Genomic DNA, 18,611 nt, shown 5'->3' on the forward strand with positions numbered 1-18,611 from the left:
GGCCAGCGCTGGTTCTAGGCCACGTTCCGTTGCCCCGACAAGACGCTGCCTGGCGCCACGAGCGGAACCAAACAGAACAGTCCGGCCACGCCCGGTCACCTGTCTGCTGGCTGTGCAGCCAGGGCCACTGGACTGGATCATCCTGACCGGGAGGAAGATGGAGGAGGCGCTGAAGCTGGGCCGCAGGGAGGCGGGCGAGGAGGGGGAGCTGGGTGGGCTGCTGGCTGCCTCGTTGGAGAAGTTACTGCTGCAGGAGATGGAGTGGGAGCCTGCCAGCCGCGGCTCCTCCTGCCCATGGGAGCGGCTGCGGGGCAAGTACCCGCTGCTCGGCCCCCAGGCTGAGGCCGCTGACGGCCAACGCGGCCCCGAGGAGGGGCTGCCCGGCAAGCAGGGTAGGCAGAGAGGGCGAGGGGGAGCCTCCCCGCGCTCACACCTCTGCGGCTCACCGCCCCTCTCCCCGCAGGCAGCGGCCGTGAGTTGGGGAGCATGGGAGATGGCATCCCCGCACCCCAGAAGGTGCTCTTCCCTGCGGAGCGCCTCTCCATGGAGTGGGAGCAGATGTACCCAGTCGGCGCCGGGCTGCACAACGTGGGGAACACCTGCTTCCTCAACGCCGGCCTGCAGTGCCTGACCCACACGCCGCCGCTCGCCAACTACCTGCTCTCCAGGGAGCACAGCCAGACCTGTGAGTGGGGAGGCCCGGCTCGGCGGGCGGCAGGGGAGGAGGAGTGCCCGCCTGTCCTGCTCCCGGCGCTGCGCTCAGCACCTCTGTGCGTGGCTCTGGCCAGGGCCGTGCGGGTGTCGGGATGCGCCTGCTCTGCTCCCTCCTGCCTGTTTCTCCGTCCAGAGGTCATCCTTGTGTCCGGGGAGGCTTTGTCTCAGCTGGGCGTAGCCAGGACTGAGATGGGTCCAAGGGGGTCTGCTGGCTTCCTGGGGGCTGAGCTGGGGGTCCCACACAGCCCCTGCCTGCGGGGAGCGCGTGAGGGCAGGGCCCAAGGCTGCGTGCAGGCAGCAGCTGCTGTTGCTGGGGGGCTTTGAAAGGGAGTCCGGCGGGCACCGCTCCCAGCTGTGCCCAAGGGGAGCACGCGGGGCTCGCAGCCCTGTGCGTAGGGCTCTGCTGGGATCTGCCCCTCAGGGCCGAGCGCTGGGCTCCTCCAGCGCGTCCCTGTGACCTGTTTTCCGTCCACGTGGACAGTGTCTCGTCTGGGGCGTTGCGCTGGCTGGTACTGTGACTCGGGCTGCGCCAGCTGGGGTGGCGTGTGGTGGTCCCTGTGCACCCGGGATGCCCCCGAGCTGCACCGGAGCACAGAGCTCCTAGGGAAAACTGAGCGCGGCTGAGCTGTGTTGGACCGGAGGTCCCCTGCCCCCTGTCCTGCCTCCATCTCTCCGGAGTTTGTCCCGACGTCCTGTCTTCTCTCCTGCTGCAGGCCAGCGAAGAGGCTTTTGCATGCTGTGTGTTATGGAGAAGCACACGATCCAGGCTTTTTCCAGCAGCGGCACAGCAATAAAGCCAGTGTCTGTCATCCAGAGCCTCAAGCGTAAGGATGGCTGCCCTTCCCTCCCCTCCCGTCACCGTGCAGGAGCGCGGTGCCTAAGGCGGGAGCAGAACCTTTGAGATCGGGGCGGGTCTTGGCAGACAGCTCTTCAGAGGTGACTCACGGAGCCTGCCGGGGGCTGCGTGGAGCTTCCTCCGCGGCCGGCATGAGTCTGTCGTGTGGTTTGGGTTGAGGGGGCTCAGACCCCGAGTCCCTGCCCCGAGGGAGGGCCAGCATCTGTTGCATCACGTGCTGGGGCTGATTTCTCCCTCTCCTGCAGGGATTGCCCAGTACATCCAGTTCGGCATGCAGGGGGACGCGCACTACTTCTTGCGTTGCACCCTTGATGCCATGCAGAAGGCCTGCCTGAATGGCTCTAGCAGGTATGTGGGGCCTCTGACGGCCCACGGCTGCTCTTCTGCGCTGCCCCCTCGCTGGTCCCCTGCGCCCGCGGGAGGGGACGGTAGGGTGAGCGTGTCCCCCACTTGGGACTCCTAGAGGGAGGTGCTGCCTCCAGGGGCCTGGGGGTGCATGGCCCCCCTCTGCCCCTCTGTGACACAGCTCTGCCTTCTCCCTTCTCCTGACCCCTCTGCCCCAGCACAGCTGCGCTCCTGTCCCCAAATGCTGAGGCTGCTACGGGTTTGGATGCTGTCCCAGTGGTTGAGGAATGCAGGCGTGCTTGCTAGGGCAGCCCCAGCTCTGTGGCTGCGGGAGAGCAGCTTTCCCCTGGGCCCTCTGTCCCGGGCAGCCTGCGTGGCCTCTGTGTGCAGCGCCCAGCTCTGAGCTGCGGCCAGGAGTTTCTGCTCCTTCTAGAGGAAGGTGCGCGTGGGAGCCCGGTGTCACCCTGTGAGCCCCGGCACTGGGAGGGCAGCCTGGCAGAGGCTGCGACTTCCCTCTGCTCCCGCAGCTCTGCAGCCCCTTGGCTGGCCGGAGCGCGCAGGGGAGCTGCGCTGAGAAGACAGCGGTGGCCGGCGGGGGCGGCCGTTGTGGAGGGGTGGTGCGTGATCTGGTGCTGCTGTCTCTAGGTTGGATCGCCAGACCCAGGCCACGACGCTGGTTCACCAGATCTTTGGCGGCTACCTGCGGTCCCGTGGTGAGTGCTGGCCGCCAGGTCCTGGGCCTGTGACTCTCAGCGCTGCTGCTTCCCTGACAGCCTTGCAGTACAAATCTTTGGGAAGATTGCTGAGCTGTGCAAATTCCCCACAGCTGGGTGTCTGCAGTTGCTCAGTCTTGCGGCAGCAGTGGGTGGTGGCCCCTGTGGCGGCCATGGAAAAGGCTGTTGGCTGCGGGTCCCCGGCTCGCTGCCACCAGCAAAGGAACCTGTGTTGCCAGCTTTCCAGCAGCACTTGCTGTCCCAGCGCACCGTGGAATTGCCAGCCTTCCTCCTTGCCAGGCTGTGAATCGCGGTGCTGCCATCCCAGAGCCCACACCCGCAGAGCAGGAATACTGCAGCTGCCTGCGCTGCGCTGGGCTGGTGGCGGGTGCAGGTGTGGTGCCAGGCTGTGCTCACTCCTCTTTCTGTCTCAGTGAAGTGCTCGCTGTGCAAGGGCGTCTTGGACACCTATGACCCGTACCTGGACCTGACGCTGGAGATCGAGGTAGTGCGGCAGGGTCGGGGATGGGGAGGAGCTCTGCTCTCGCGGGGATGTTCCTGCAGCTGCCCCGTGCCTGCTCTCAAGGCTCCTTCACCTGCCAGTGCCAAGGCACGCTGCAGGCCAGGGGGAAGCAGCTTCCGTTGTTGCGCTGCCTTCTGTGCCGGGCAGAGCAGCGCCCGTTGCCTGAGCGTGAGCCACGACTCCTCCGCCGGGGCTCTGTGGTGGTGAGGGGCAGTGGGGCCGTCCCTCGCGGCATGCTGGCCAGCGGCTAGCTGGTGGCCGGCTCACAGGTTTGGCGCCGTCCGTGGCCCTGTGCTCATGTTCTGGGTTCTGTCTTGGGGCCAGCGTCTCGGCAGGGAGCTGGTCTGTCGTGTGGACAGGCCGCTCGTGCCCTGACCTCTGCTCTGTCCTTGCAGCAAGCCGCAAACCTCGAGCAGGCGCTGGAGCAGTTTGTGAGGCCGGCTGTGCTGCGCGGGGAGAACGCCTACACATGTGCCAAGTGAGTGTGTGGGGCTGTGGGCGGGAAGGGGCCCGCGGGTGTGCTGGTGGGAAGCAGGTGGAAAGCCTGTCGCTCTACGGGAGGGCTCCTCTACCTGCTCCATGGCCACACCATGAAGTACGTGGCCACTGAAGCCTGCGATGAAGCCCGCCACTCCTCAGCTCCCTCCCCTCGTGAGCAGGACGTGGGCCAGCAGACGTGGCCGTGAGCAGCTGCCCTGGAGCTGTGCTTGGGGTCGTCAGGGTCGTTTCTGTGGGGTTTGCCGCTTGGCCAGGGCTGGCAATCATCTGGGTGGTGGAACACAGCTCCAGCTCTTCCTCTCCAGGTGCAAGCATGAAGTGTCAGGAAGCGAAGGCGTCACCATCCACCGAGCCTCCAACATTCTTGTGCTCAAGCTGAAACGCGTTGCTGGTGGAGGCAAAATCACAAAGGTGAGTGCTTGGCAACGCCGATAAGGGGCTGTCTCCTGGCCCCAGGCCCCGCTGCCCAGGGCAGGGTGGGAGGGGTTCCTGTGCACAGCGTGAGCTCTGCTGCAGTCCTGCAGCCCCTCCCCAGCTGTGTGGTGCGGGGGGAGCTTGGCTCATTCCGGCATCTTCCTCAGCGTGACCTCTGCCTGGGGAGAGCGCGTCCCCCTCCCTCGAGCGATGGGACGCGTAGGACCACTGAGCTGCTCTTGCTGTAGCAAGAAAGCCATCTGCTGTGCAGGCTCCCAAGGCGTCCTCTCTCCGCAGAACGTGCCGTATCCCCAGCTCCTGAACCTCCGCCCTTACATGTCCCAGGAGAATGGGGATCCTGTTGTGTATGGGCTCTATGCCGTGCTGGTGCACGCTGGGACCAGCAGCCAGTCAGGGCACTACTACTGCCACGTGAAGGTGAGCCCGCGGCGCTCTCTTGGCTCCAGTCTGGGCTGGGGGCTGCTGGCCGCTGGTGGGTCCCTGTCAGGCACAGGAAGGAGGGTGCTCAGCAGATGGAGTGGTGTGGAGCAGTGGGTGGGGGGTGCAGGCTGTGCTCTGCCACAGAAGCGTGGAGGTCTGCTCTCGCAGAGTCCCCTTGCCTGCCCTGGGCCGCCTGTGGGTTTTGGGGGGAGGGGCTCTGCTGGCGGGCGCTGTTCCTGCTGCTCTTCAGGCCAGGAGGGTCCCCGGACACAGCCCGACCCCCTTCTCTCTTCTCCTTCCGCAGGCCAGCAACGGGCAGTGGTACCAAATGGACGATGACCTGGTCCGCCCCAGCAACATCTCAGTGGTCCTGGCCCAGCAGGCCTACCTGCTGTTCTACCGGAGGTGAGAGCGCCCGGTGTCTCCCGGCCCCTGTCCCCTGCTCTCAGCATCTGGGACAGGGCTGGTAGCACGTGCCTGCCTGTTGGAAGGAGCTGGGCCCACGTAGCCCCATGCCCGTGCGCACGCGCTGGCTGGGAGGAGGGTGGCAGGGAGAGGTCCAGCCCCGTGCCGTGACCTTGTGCAGGGCAAGAGCCCCTCACCTCCTCGGAGCTCCTGGCTCCTGTTGTTGCGTGCATCTCTGGCGAGAGCATTACGATCACGCAAACCCTCGCAGTTAATGCGTGCGCTGCTCTGCCTTTGCCAGAATCCCCAGCCCCAAGAAGAGCCCGGAGGGGCCATTGGCCAAAGCTGCCTCCGGCCGGCCTGGCCGCACCGGCGCCATCTGCGGTCGGGTCAGGAAAACGGTGTCTTCCCCGCTGCTGGGCCCGGTGAGTCCTGAGGGCTGCTCTCGGCCAGCGCTCCCGGGAGCTGGCAGCTGCTGCCCCCCGTCTGCTCTGCGCGGGCGGGTGGGCTGCAGCTTGGCGGGGAGGCAGGCGCGCGGCTCCGAAGGGGCAGGCGCGAGGGAGGAGGGTTTGCAGGAGGGATCCTGTGTGGGCCTGGGGAGAGATGGGGAGGGCAGTGTGGCTCTGTGTCCTGGCTGCCTCCAACTCTCTCCTCTCTGAACTTCTCTCTCTCTCTCTCTGTCTAGAGACCAGGCGTGCTGCCGGGGAGGAAGCTGCCAGGGCTGGAGGAGGTGGGAGGCCCTGTGGCCCGCGGCACGTTCAGGATGGGGACGAAGCTGCCAAACAGCACTGCTCCGCTGAAGCGGCCCGCTGAGTCCCCGTGGCCCAAACTGCCCCTCCCTGCTGGCCCCGGCACCAGGCCAGCTGCACCCCAAAGTGCCCCCTCAGCAAATGTGAGTCGGTCCCTGTGGGCCAGCGCTGCTCTGGACCTGAGCAGCACCGCGTCACCACCGCGGGCCAAGAAGCCGGCACTCTCTGCCAAAAAGGTGAGCCTGAGCTTCTGCCCGCAGACTTCGGCAGGCACCTCATGCCTTCGGAGCTGGGGCTTGTGTCGGGGGCGAGCGTGGAGCCAGCACTGGGGATCTTGCGAAGCCGGCGGTGGGTGGGGAGAGCCCCCCCAGCCCCAGGGCTGTGGCAGTGTCTCTGCCCTCCCTCTGGGTCGGGGCGCGGGGCCGGGCCCCCACTGTCGCTCACATCCCTGAGTGCTGCAGGAGACATGGGTCCTGCCCTCTCGCTCAGGATGGAGGGGCGGCTCTGCCAGTCTCTCCGGCGGGGCGGCCTCGCCGGCCGTCGCGGGGTAGCGCTCCCCTGGGGTGAGTGGGAGCAGGTGAGGCCGCAGCTGGAGGGCTGGGGAGCTGCCTCTTCCCCGGGCAGCGGCATGGGACCGGCCCTGTGGGCGCCGCTGTGCAGCCAGGGCTGGTGACGGTGCGCGGGGTTTCTGTTCTTCAGATTCCTTCCTTTTTTCCTTTGTGCTTCTGACTGAAAACAACTCTGATTTCTTCTCCTACCGCCCCCTACTTCCCTCCCTCTGCCTCTGTTCCGCTCCCCTTTCTCTGGGCTCCACCTTTTATTTTCTCCTCTTGGCGCACAAAAACTTCTTTTCGGTAGACCACAGAGTTTTTATTTATGTCAATAATGCAGGGGAGCACCCAGGGGCAGGCGAGCAGAACTGACCACCAGGCAAAACTTTCCGGCCACCCCTTGAGCTTGGGGACTGCTCACTGTACTGGACGGAGGAAAAAAGTCGAGTCAAAACACCAGGACAGAGCCTTCGCCACAGCTTCCAATGTTACAACAGTGAAATATCAAAACCGTACAGGTATTTGCTTCGTACTAGACATTTTGTACGCTGTTGGACAATTAGAGCTCCATGCTCTCCATTCAAGACCACATTCACCCATTAATCAGAGATGTCTTTTTATCATTGGTTAGAACTCACAAAATATCCATGGTTGGGCTAAAATCTGTGTTGATGATTCTAATTCTTCACAGGCATTAGAACAGCGCTGCTGGAATCTGAGGAACACACCTGCCCAACGTGTCACCAGACAGACGTTTCTCCAGATGCATTAGTTGCCAACAGGTTCCTACGCCAGGTAACGTGATGACGTTTCCGTAAACTGTTTGTCAGAAAAGTCTACTTGCAAACAGCTGGCAGGGAAGGAAGCATTCACTGACACGGCCTTAAGCAGGGCTGGATTGAATACGGCTCAGTTTCCTGCTCAAGTACATGATCTGCTGTTACAGAAGCTCACAACGCTGTGGAGGCCATGGGGCAAATTCAGGTCCCGCTGTTGTTTAACAGGATTGCCTCCCTTTCAAGTTTGGTGTTAACAGTGAAGGCCCTCAAAGACAGAGACTCTGCGTTGCCAGTCATTGATACCGGTGTTTAATGCCATCTGTTCACACCTCTGTGTGTTGATTTATTGTAGGGCTGATAGCACGGACAGGAATACACAAGGGGTTGTACCCTGTGGAGGCCTTTCTTCGTACATCTCCTGAAGTTTCCTGTCACCTCTTTGTAAATGTTTCTCTGCCTCTAGGCTGTGAACAGCTTCAGCAACGGAACTGGCTACACAAAAAGGCGCTCTGCGCAGATTCGGGAGCCGCAGCAGCAGCCGCCGCCACTGCCACCACCTCCACCACCACTCCTGGCTGTTACCCCTCCTGCTGCTCTGGTGAGTGCTGCTGAACTCGCTACATCTTCCTCGCTGTCCGTCGGCAGTGTGTTGGAAGAGAAGCTCAGTTTTATGTCAACACAAGCAGCGAGTCTTGTATTTCAGTAGAGCTTATTTTGCAACTCTTGCTTGTATTCACAAGGGCTGTCAGGCTCCTGCACTGAGACAGCCAGCACTGCCGAGTCTGCTGGGCCCCCCAGGACAGCCCATACCCACAGCTGGTAAGTGACAGGAACTTCAGAATTTCTTAAATAAAAAAATCTTCAGATAAACTGAATGGGATTTTTTTTCCCTTTTCCCTCTCCCCACTCCAAAAGGTCACCCCATGAGAGCCACTGCAGTTCACTGCTCAGGTGCCAGACCGGGCTGGGAACGGTAAGTGTTCTACAGAAATGCAGTAGGTGACTACTTGTCACCTGTTAAATGAGGCCGTAACACATCACTTATACAGCAGCTGATTTATAATGGAATACGTATGCGCAGAGAGCTGTGGAAAATACAGGTGGTAATTAATTTTTAAATGGCTTAATTGGACTTGGCTTTAACAAAGGGGTTCTGTGCTTGCAGTAAGATTATTTAAAAAAAAAAACCTGCTACATGATTGAAAGGAGGACTTTAAACAATGAATAATTTTGAGCAAACCATAATTACATATAAAAACTAAATCTAATTAAAGGATCAGGTGGAAAGCCAGGCTTTTGATTGCTGGCTGAACAGGGCTGTAGAAATTGATTTCCCAATAGAAATTGGCCTCCGACATGATTCCTTTAACAACTTAGCCAATACTGCTGGAGCAAATGATTGGAAAATTCCACACTGTTATTTTAGGACAACTTCAGGGATGGTGACTCAACCACTTCCCCGGGCAGCCGGTTCCAGTGCCTGACCACCCTTTGGTGAAGAGATTTTTCCTGATATCCAATCTAAACCTCCCCTGGTGCAGCTTAAGGCCGTTTCCTCTCGGTTCCTCCGTGAAGGAGAAGCAGATTGTCTAGAAGGATTTCCTCTTTTCTGTATCTCCTGTGGATACATGGAGAGATTTTAACCGGGACTCTCTCTTAGTCATGCTGTCAGGGTCTTTCCTAGAGTAATGGCATGGAGTCGTATGACGAGAGGCGGAGTGTAGAAGCGTTACGATATGATTTTGCTTGAAATGCGATCGCTGTCCTTGGTCAGAGCGAGAGGTATGTGCCAGATTTTGCTGGGACACCTGGCTAGAAGTGTTGATCAAATAGCCCTGTATGTAGGATTGCAGGACAAGTATTTTTCACCCCGTTCCAAGCACCACCTAAGTATGAAGCGAAGTAGACTAAGCTGGCCTTTTAGAGTTGAGCTTTACTGTCTCCAGGCTAAATCACGTTTTCTTGGTGTTTGTTACTGCCCTGTAGCCGTTAGGACTTGCTCTTTTTCTATCTTACTGCAACACAACTGATTTGCACTGGATGTAGTTGTGGAGCAGTGAAAAATGTGCACGTTCACATACCAGTAGCGGCCAGTATGCACCAGTTTAAATCAGTCAACAGCTATGGTCGTTCATGGGACAGACCATACATACACTGACCCTTCCTGTTTGCTTTTCCACTGACAAAGCAGCAGTTGTGGAGAGGTAAAGAAACCAAACCAAATTTGGGAGGTAAAGAACTGGGGAGAGTGACTGTTTTGAATTAACATCATCTATTTTTTGTGTGTGCTGTGGTTTTTTTAAGATCCAAGTCTCCTCATCTTGCTTCATCTTACTCTTTCAGCTACTCCAATTCAAGATCAAGTTCCTCCCGCACTAACTCCTCCTCTCGATCACTTAGCCATTCCCGTTCCCGTTCCTACCTGCGATCACCACCTCATCCAAGAAGAGGCAAAGGGAAGAGCCGTAACTCTCGTGCCAGGTCAAGGTCACGTGGCTCTCGCCATTCCAGATCAAGGTCACCCCCCTACAGAAGATACCGTTCACGATCGAGGTCCCCAGGGTTTAGAGGTCGGACTCCCACTGAACGGACTGTACCTGAAGGGGGACGAGAGCGGGGGAACGTTAACAGATACAGAGGTGTTCCACCATATCACAGGAAGGCTTATGAAAGAAGGAGTAGCCATGACGGAACAACGTGATGGAGGAGGGGAAAGACTATGAAAGAGGAGGAGGCTGTTTGATTAGAGTATGTCTAAAATGACATATTTTAATTTTGTTCTATTCCTAGTAAATTTTTGCAGGTTTTGGGTGTTTTTTTGTAAACTGTTTCAGTTCAAACAAATTAGTCATGTAGCAGTAAACATTTCTGTTAATGTTAATGGAACTGATTATGTTACTGTGTTTATGAAATAACCATTTATTAAAATCTTGAAAGTAGCTTTTTCCTTCTGTAAATGAATGCATATGAAAACGAAACCATGAGTGGTTGATCTGAGCGACAGGGGCTTGAAGGTCCAAATAACCGACAGTCACTCCCTTAGACCCTGCTGGTGTCTGGACCAGTGTGTCATAAAAACATTTGAACAATTCTACTTAACAAAAAAAACCCAACTGCCTTCAGTAATGTGTTCTGCATAAGGCTGATGTTACAATTTGTATGTTGAAAGGACACAGTCAACTGTAAAAACCTGCAGGTTGTGCTAACTGTCGGAAAATCACTTAATGTGAATGCAAAATTAATCTCCCAGCTCCCAACCTGTGTGTCCTTTTATTGCTGTAAAATGAAATCATGACACTTGCATCTGTCTTTCTCAATTAAAGGTGCAGTGGATAGCTTCTCCTTCAAATAGTCTGCACCTTAAATACCAGTTTAAAAATGCTGGAGACCATAAATTGTTCTACGCACAGCTTCCCTTTGAAGAAGGCTGGATGGGTCACACACGTCTGTGTGTAAGGGGCAAACAGAGCCCAGGGTTCTGAGTGCCCCAGAGCGCTCTTTTCCAGGGGGTTCACAGGCACAGAAACACCATGTTTCGTACTTCAGCCCTGACCGGGACCAGACCACGCAGTCTCTCTCTCGTTCCCCCACCCTCCGAGAGAATAGGGGGAGAATTGGTAAACAAAAAAAACCAGCAAAAACACGTGGGTTGAGATTGAACAAAAAGTAAATTTAACAGCAATAATAGAAAAAAAAAAAACACAAAACAGTGATGGAATACCAACACAGTACGATGGCTTACAAATCTCCACACCCCATTTCTTCCATGTAGCAGGAGGCTCCCCTCAGCACCCTCCTCACTGATACCCTGAGCACGGTGTCAGAGAATGAATACAAGGAAGTCGTTAGGATGTGTAGAGGTGAAATCAGAAAGGCAAAAGCCCAGCTTGAATTTAACCTGGCCACTGGGGTGAAAAGGAATAAGAAACTCTTTTATAAATACATTAACAGTAAGAGGAGGACAAAGGAGAATATCCACTCTTTGCTGGATGAGGCTGGGAATGTGACCACTGAGGATAAGGAAAAGGCGGAGGTTCTGAATGCCTTCTTTACGTCTGTCTTTAAAGGTCAGACCAGTTATCCTCAGGGTACTCCTCTCTCTGACCTGGTAGTCTCGGCTGGGGAGCACGCTAACCCCCCTGTGATTCTGGAAGAAACGGTCAGAGACTTACTACTCCAACTGGACTGCCACAAGTCCATGGGGCCGGATGAGATCCACCCAAGAGTGCTGAGGGAACTGGCGGAGGTGCGCCCTACAGAGGGAACTGTCTCCAGAGACAGGCTGGAGAGCTGGGCTGAAGCCAATGGGATGAGGTTCAACAAGACCAAATGCCGAGTCCTGCACTTCGGCCACAACAACCCCAGGCAGCGCTATAGGCTTGGGGTGGAGTGGCTGGAGGACTGTGTGGAGGAAACGGACCTGGGGGTACTGATTGATGCTCGGCTGAGCATGAGCCGACAGTGTGCCCGGGTGGCCAAGAAGGCCAACGGCATCCTGGCTTGCATCAAAACCAGTGTTACTAGCAGGAACAGGGAGGTAATTGTCCCCCTGTACTCGGCACTGGTGAGGCCGCACCTTGAGTACTGTGTTCAGTTTTGGGCCCCTCACTGCAAGAAAGACATTGAGGCCCTGGAACGCGTTCAGAGGAGGGCTACGAAGCTGGTGAGGGGTCTGGAGCACAGGCCTTATGAGGAGCGGCTGAGGGAGCTGCGATGGTTCAGTCTGGAGAAGAGGAGGCTCAGGGGAGACCTTATAGCTCTCTATAACTTCCTGAAGGGAGGTTGTAGTGAGCTAGGGGTCGGCCTTTTCTCTCGTGTAGACAGTGACAGAACTAGAGGCAATGGTTTCAAGCTGCGCCAGGGGAGATTCAGGCTGGACATTAGGAAATATTACTTCTCGGAAAGGGTAGTCAGGCACTGGAATGCACTGCCCAGGGAGGTGGTGGAGTCACCGACCATGGGGGTGTTCAAGAAATGTTTGGATGTTGTGTTGAGGGATATGATTTAGCTGAGAAGTACTGGTGATGGTTGGACTGGATGATCTTTTAGGTCTTTTCCAATCTTGATAATAATTCTGTGATTCTGTGATTCTGAGATGGGATGGGCTCAGCTGGGTAAATTAACCCCAGCTGTTGGCTCATTAGTTAACTATCCCAGCTGGGTGCCCCAGCCATAGGGGCCACCAGCTCCAGTTCTCTGCACAGCTCAGGTGAATATTAACTCTGCTCTAGCCAGAACCAGGACACCCATATGCGCTGCCGCACTGTGGCAGGAGATTGCTGCCCGGCTGGAGAATCTGGTTGTAAAAGTCCGTCACGTAGATGCTCACGTACCCAAGAGTCGAGCCACGGCAGAACACCAAAATGACCAAAGGATGGATCAGGCTGCTACGATTAAAGCTTCCCAAGTGGGCCTAGACTGGCAACACAGGGGTGAGCTATTTTTAGCTCGGTGGGCCCATGACACCTCGGGCCATCAAGGAAGAGACGCAACATACAAATGGGCTCGTGATCGAGGGGTGGACTCGACCATGGACACTATTGCACAGGTTATCCATGAATGTGAAACATGCACTGCTATTAAGCAGGCCAAGCGGTCAAAGCCTCTTTGGTAGGGAGGACGATGGCTGAAGTATAAATATGGAGAGGCCTGGCAGATTGATTACATCACACTCCCACAAACTCGTCAAGGTGAGCGCCACGTCCTTACAATGGTGGAAGCCAGCACTGGGTGGCTAGAGACCTATCCCGTACCCCACGCCACTGCCCAAAACACCATCTTGGGCCTGGAGAAGCAAGTTCTCTGGCGACATGGCACTCAGAAAGAATTGAGCCAGACAACGGGCCTCATTTCCGAAACAACCTCATAGACCCCTGGGCCAAAGAGCACGGCATCGGGTGGGTATACCACATCCCCCATCACGCACCAGCCTCTGGAAAGATTGAACGGCACAATGGACTGCTGAAAGCTACACTGAAAGCAATGGGTGGTGGGACCTTCAAAAATTGGGATAAACATTTAGCAAAAGCCACCTGGTTAGTCAACACTCGGGGATCCACCAATCGAGCTGGCCCTGCCCAGCCAGAGGGCAGAGGGTGATAAAGTCCCTGTGGTGCATCTAAGGAGTATGTTAGGAAAGACGGTCTGGGTTATTCCTCCCCTGGGCAAAGGCAAACCCACCCGTGGGATTGCTTTTGCTGAAGGGCCTGGATGTACTTGGTGGGTAATGCGGGAGGATGGGGAAGTCCCACGTGTAGCTGAAGGAGATCTGATGTTAGGTGAGAACAGCCAATAATTTGACCTGTATATAATCATTTCTATAGTCCTTACATGTCACGTCAAAGGTATTGCAGCAAGGAACACCCTGATCAGTGAAGAATGAGCTTCAATAAAACCGAGAGAGATGCAACGGTGATGGAACAGGAACTGGCCCCCAACAACTTCCTCAAGATCAACATCTTCCACTCGCAGACCATGGGCATGATACACCAGCCACGCCAGATGTACCAACTGTGAGTTCCAGGTGCAGCAGGCAACAACCCCACACTACATACCATCTCTCTTGTCCTGAAAGACTGTCAGGACAGATGGAGCCCAAAGTCATGGACTAAATGAGCTCAACAGACTGAAGGAGTTACATCTCTGTGTATATACACACACACGTATATATGTATATGCATGACGTAGATTGTATGGAATAAGGGGTGGACACTGTCCGGGTTTTGGCAGGGATGGAGTTAATTTTTCCTCTCAGTAGCCGGTGTGTTTTGGATGCCCTGTGTGAAGAATGTTGATAAACACCCTGATGATATGAGTTGTTGTGAATGAGACCAAGGACACCGTCCTGCTTTCCAAGTCTCGCTAATTTGCAGATGCGGGAAGCTGGGAGAAAGACAGACAGAATAACTGACCCAAACTGGCCAAAGAGAGTGTTCCATGCCTGAACGCCATGCTCAGTAGAGAAGTGGGGGCTGGCCAGGGCGGGTATCTGCCTTCCTGGCATCCATCTTCCTTCCTCGTTTGCTGGCATCGTTCCCTCTCCCTTGCTGGCTCCCTTTTGCTCCTTTGCTTGCTGCTCAGTTTTGTTTCCATGATCGCTGCTCGGGACGGGCTGTGTCGGTCATTGGGACATCGGGTGGTGAGAAAACACATATTGTTCACTTTGTATATTTTAATATCCGTATATTCTGTTATTATTGTAGTTTTCCCTTGTTATTTTAGTAAATTGTCTTCATCTCAACCCATGGGTTCTCCTTCCTTCCCCACTGGGGAGGGGGAGTGTGAGCGAGAAACTGTGTGGTAATTCGGGCTAAACCATCACAAAGGAAAAAAAAGGTTGCAAAAATGAGCAAAATGATTAACGCTTTGATGGCGCTTTATTTTGGGGCACTTTTGATGTTGGGCACTGCTATGCTTGTGTTGGTTTACGTGTGTTCTCCTTGTGATTGTCCTCGTGAACAATCACCCTCCTCTTCTGATCCCCCAGAGCCACAGGCCTCAAACTTGGCCTGGGACACATTTTTAGTTTGGTAAGATAAAACGTTGTTAATTAGATTTAGAGATGTTAACATAATTTACTCAGATAAGATGTTGTTAAGTAGATATAAGGGAAAATGTTAATTAGATTTAGATATGTCCTCCTTTTGAAGGCCCGAATCATCATTTTTCATTGCCAGCCTTCATGTTTAGGGCACAAAGCCTCATTTCTTAGTCCAAAGCTGCATCTTCAAGCCACACAATCCTATTTAAAGGGCCCCAAATCCTCAATTTAGAGACTAAATCATCACTGTTCTGGTTTTGTTTAGCAAGGGGGGCCTAAGGTGGCAGCTTCTATCGGAAACTGCTAGAAGTTGCTCCTCTTTGTTCAGTGGACTCGGCCGGGACGAGGGCGGACCCGCTGCTGGCCAAGGCCGAGCCAATTGGTGTCAGCACGTTCCATGATAACGCCTCTGCCATAACACATTTAAGAAGGGGAAAACAGACAAAAAGGAAGTAGAGAAGATGTGAAGGAGCTGAGTGGGGACAGAGAGGGGGAGGCGCGAGCCTCGTGGGCCTTGCAGGTTTCACCCTCTGGCCTCCCGCCGGGCGGCGACTGGGCCCGACTGGGCCCGGCCCGGCTGAGAGAAGTGGGGAGGAGAGGAGATGTGAATGAGATGTAAAAACGTCCTGAGAGGTGTCTGCCAGCCTGTTGTGAAGAATTTTCCTTGTGAGAGGAACGGAGACTGCGTAGTTTGGTCCCGATCGGGGCTGAACTACGACAATCATTTTCCGGGTCCAAGGGCTCATTTCAGTGTCCAAAGACCCAGTTTTAAGGTGCAGTCACATATTTTTAAAGTTCAAACTTCAAGTCTCATTTTTAGGGCCCAAACTCTCATTTTGGTTGTCCAAACAGTCATTTTCAAGATCTAAATTCTCATTTTTAGGATACAAACCCTCATTTAGAAGATCAAACCCTACTCCAAAGGTTCAAAGACTCATTTTAAGGGCCCAAAGTATCATTTTTATTGCCTCAACTCTGATTTTGAAGGTTGAAAGGCTCTCTGTTAGGGTCCAATGCCCCCTTTCCAGGTCCAAACACTCTCTTTAGCTCCCAAAGCTCCCATAGTCTAATTTGTAGGATCCATTCTGGAATTTTTAGGGCTTAAAGCCTCTTTTTTTTTTGTTTTCTTACAATACGATAGAATAGAGTATTTAAGTTGGAAGGACCTACAACGATCATCTGGTCAAACTGCCTGACCAGTTCAGGCCTGACCAGGTTAAAGCTCGTTAATACCGACACTGCCCAAGTGCCTCTTAAACATTGACAGGCTTGCGGCATCGACTTCTCATGGCCAAAGCCTCATTTTTATTTTCCAGACCTCAATTTTGAGGGCCTGAATTCTCTCTTACAGATTTCAAAGCCTCATTTTTATGGTCCAAACCTTCACTTTAGGTCCAATGTCTAATATGTGGCCTGACTCCTGATTTTCAGGGTCAAAGCCTCGGGGTTAGTTTGCAAAGTCTCCTTTTCAGAGCCCAAACATTGCTTTAAGACACTGAAGCTCATTGCAGTGTCCAAAGCCTCATTTCCGTTTCCAAACCATCCGTTACAGGGCTCCAAGCTTCATTTCTGGAGTCCAAATTCTCTTTCACAGGGCCCTAACCCCACTTTTACAGCTCAAAGCCTTCATTTTAGGAATCACAACATTATTCAGGCCTAGAGCTTCATTTTAAGCGTCTAAACTCTCATTTTTAGGGCAAAGCCCACTTTTTATAGGTCCAAAGATGCACCGAGAGAGTCTGCACTCTCACTTTTGGCCTGCAGGAAAGGCGGCAAGAGTGGAAAAAGCTGGGCACCCTGCAGGGGCGGGGCAGGCTGGCTCCACCAATCACGCCGTGTGGGAGAGCAGCACGTGATGATTGATAAGCTGTCTGACCCGTCATTAGATGGGAGGAGCAAGGGGGAAATCCCAGGCAGCCAATCAGAGGAAGCATTGCCCCAGGTGGAGGGCGGGCACTGCAGCCCAGCAGACTCACCACCCGGGGACAATCACAGCCAGCATTGCCTCAGGGCAGGACCAAATGGGGGCAGAGTGACAGCCAAGAGGACCAATCCCAGACAGCATTGCCTCAGGGCAGGCCCAAACGGGGGCAGAGTGACAGCCCAGCGACCAATCCCAGGCGGCATCCCCTCGGGCGCAGGCCGAGCACCGCCCCCGCGCGGCCGGGCCTGGTCAGCAGCTGCGCAGGACGCCAAGGACGCCGTGAGGGTGTGCGGGCGTAGAACTGGCAGTGCCAGCGCCCGGCGAGAGCTGAATCTGCCGCTGCCGTGAGAGAGCGTGAAAGCTGTGTCTGCACAGACAGGAGCAGCAGCAGCAGGGCTGAGGAGAATCCCCGTCCCTGGCGGGGCAGGGGCAGCGCGGGGACAGAGGCTGAGGAAAAGGCTGCGGCGCTGAACGCCTCCTGCGCCTCATCTGTGCCGGCGAGCTGTGCTCAGGGTGCCCAGCCCCCGAGCCAGAGACCGGCACGGGGAGCACGATGCAGCCCCCACCCCCCGGGGGAAATGGTCAGCGCCCTGCGACCGCACTGCGACACACACAGATCTGCGGGGCCGGGCGGGACCCGCCCGTTGGGGCTGAGGGTGCTGGCCGAAGCGCTCGGCAGGCCACTTTCCACCACTGCCCAGCAGCCCTGGCCGAGCGAGGAGGCCCCGGCTGACGGGAGGGCAGCACGCGTGACGCCCGTCCACAGGAAGAGCCACAGGAGGATGCAGGGAAGCACAGGCCTGTCAGCCTGGCCTCAGTGCCGGGGAAGGCTGTGGAGCAGATCAGCGTGAGTGCCGTGGCCTGGCCCGGACAGGACAGCCAGGAGAGCGTTGTGAGCTTTTCTTGGCCTCAGAAAGTGTCATGGCTGAGGGAAGGCTGTGGGAACGTAGTCACGGACCCCCGCTGCATGCTAAGTGAAATCATTTATTGTTACAGCTTATGTGCTTATCTACCCTCCGATCGCCCATCCACCCCCAGATGTCCTTTCTCTTGTTTTCCTTCTCTTGGAAAGTCCCTTGTTTCTCATTCCCGTGGCTTCTGATACTCGTCGTCCCCAACAATTCCCCCTTCTTGTTTAAAGTAATTTTCTACTACAGCATTCTTCTGCTGTTACAGACATAACAACTGCAGCAACCTCCTTACCTACAAAGCCAGTGACTAGTTTTTTGCAAGCCTCTGTTGAAACAAGCCATAAGTTCTGCTGACAATGTCTTGTATCCTAAAGCTTCCCTTCTCCTGCCATGGCTTCTTCCTGCGAGCAGGATTGTATCCCTCCCCCAAGGACGGTGCGCTTTCACTGGCACCGTACTGGCTGGAGAAATACCCACATCTCCCCTGCTTTGTTTCTGAGAAGAGGCTTGTTCCAAGGCTTTATCTATTAAAGTCTGCACACATTTCCACACGCACGGAATGCAGATCAAAATGCACATCTAAAAGGAATGAATGAGCATCCTACAGCTACTTGTAGTAAGCTTTTGTCAACCCAACAAAAAGATTTCTGGATACATCAAAGCCATCCCTTTGTTGCCGTTTCTGTACTCCTTTTTGCAAGTTTTGAATGCTTTTGTGAATGGATTCCGAATGATCAGACAGATTCACGCAGCAAAGCCCATCAAAATCCTGGCAACCGTGATTTTGTGCTCATAATAAAAAATCTATTGCTGCTCTGTTCTGTTACCACCCCGACTACACCGGAGACACCGCCGAGCAGGAGGGTGCTTATCAGCAGGGTCAGGGCAGAGAAAGGAGGCAGGCGCAGCACCTTCAGGGCTCCCCTGTTGTTCGCAGAGTGCGCTCTGGGCCCTGTCTCTCTCCTGCGCCCCGAGCCGCCTCTGTTTATCCCCTCGGCAGATTCAGAGGAAGAGTACTGACCAGACGCTGCTGCACGCGTGGCCAGCGCACGCAAACAGGCCTGTCAGATGTGCTCTGCAGGCTGACAGCGGTTCTGTTTTGTACAGTAGCGTCGCGTGCAGCACCTGCATCAGTCAGCAGCGCTGACAGCGCCGATGCAGTTGCATTTGTTTGCTTAGCAAGCCAACAGCCCAATTTATTTAGCGTAGCGAAGCCTGGGCACTTGCCACACCAAGTGCAAAGACTGG

The 18,611-nt window shown here is 55.3% G+C and overlaps 1 protein-coding gene across 1 annotated transcript; it reads left to right on the forward strand.

The window, feature by feature from the left end:
- Positions 1-157: 157 nt before the first annotated feature.
- LOC147600362 (ubiquitin carboxyl-terminal hydrolase 36-like) lies at positions 158-18,383 on the forward strand. The gene is made up of 19 exons (XM_086751253.1): positions 158-392; positions 464-685; positions 1,428-1,538; positions 1,816-1,918; positions 2,561-2,628; positions 3,063-3,133; positions 3,547-3,629; positions 3,955-4,060; positions 4,361-4,501; positions 4,809-4,909; positions 5,211-5,334; positions 5,595-5,784; positions 5,919-6,006; positions 6,148-6,221; positions 6,901-7,004; positions 7,452-7,586; positions 17,219-17,299; positions 17,738-17,798; positions 18,301-18,383. Exons 1-19 carry the CDS (start codon positions 158-160, stop codon positions 18,381-18,383), a joined length of 2,181 nt encoding a protein of 726 aa, XP_086607379.1.
- Positions 18,384-18,611: the final 228 nt, after the last annotated feature.

This window comes from Chlamydotis macqueenii, chromosome 6 (genome assembly GCF_036417535.1).
Source record: "Chlamydotis macqueenii isolate bChlMac1 chromosome 6, bChlMac1.mat, whole genome shotgun sequence".
Classification (NCBI taxonomy): domain Eukaryota; kingdom Metazoa; phylum Chordata; class Aves; order Otidiformes; family Otididae; genus Chlamydotis; species Chlamydotis macqueenii.

Excerpts from the sequence above, each read along its gene's own strand:
- LOC147600362 (XM_086751253.1), top strand. The coding sequence starts at position 158 with ATGGAGGAGGCGCTGAAGCTGGGCCGCAGGGAGGCGGGCGAGGAGGGG. Across the intron at positions 7,587-17,218 it reads TTACCCCTCCTGCTGCTCTG|GAAGAGCCACAGGAGGATGC; the intron begins GTGAGTGCTGCT and ends GCCCGTCCACAG. Across the intron at positions 17,300-17,737 it reads AGGCTGTGGAGCAGATCAGC|CTTCCCTTCTCCTGCCATGG; the intron begins GTGAGTGCCGTG and ends TGTATCCTAAAG.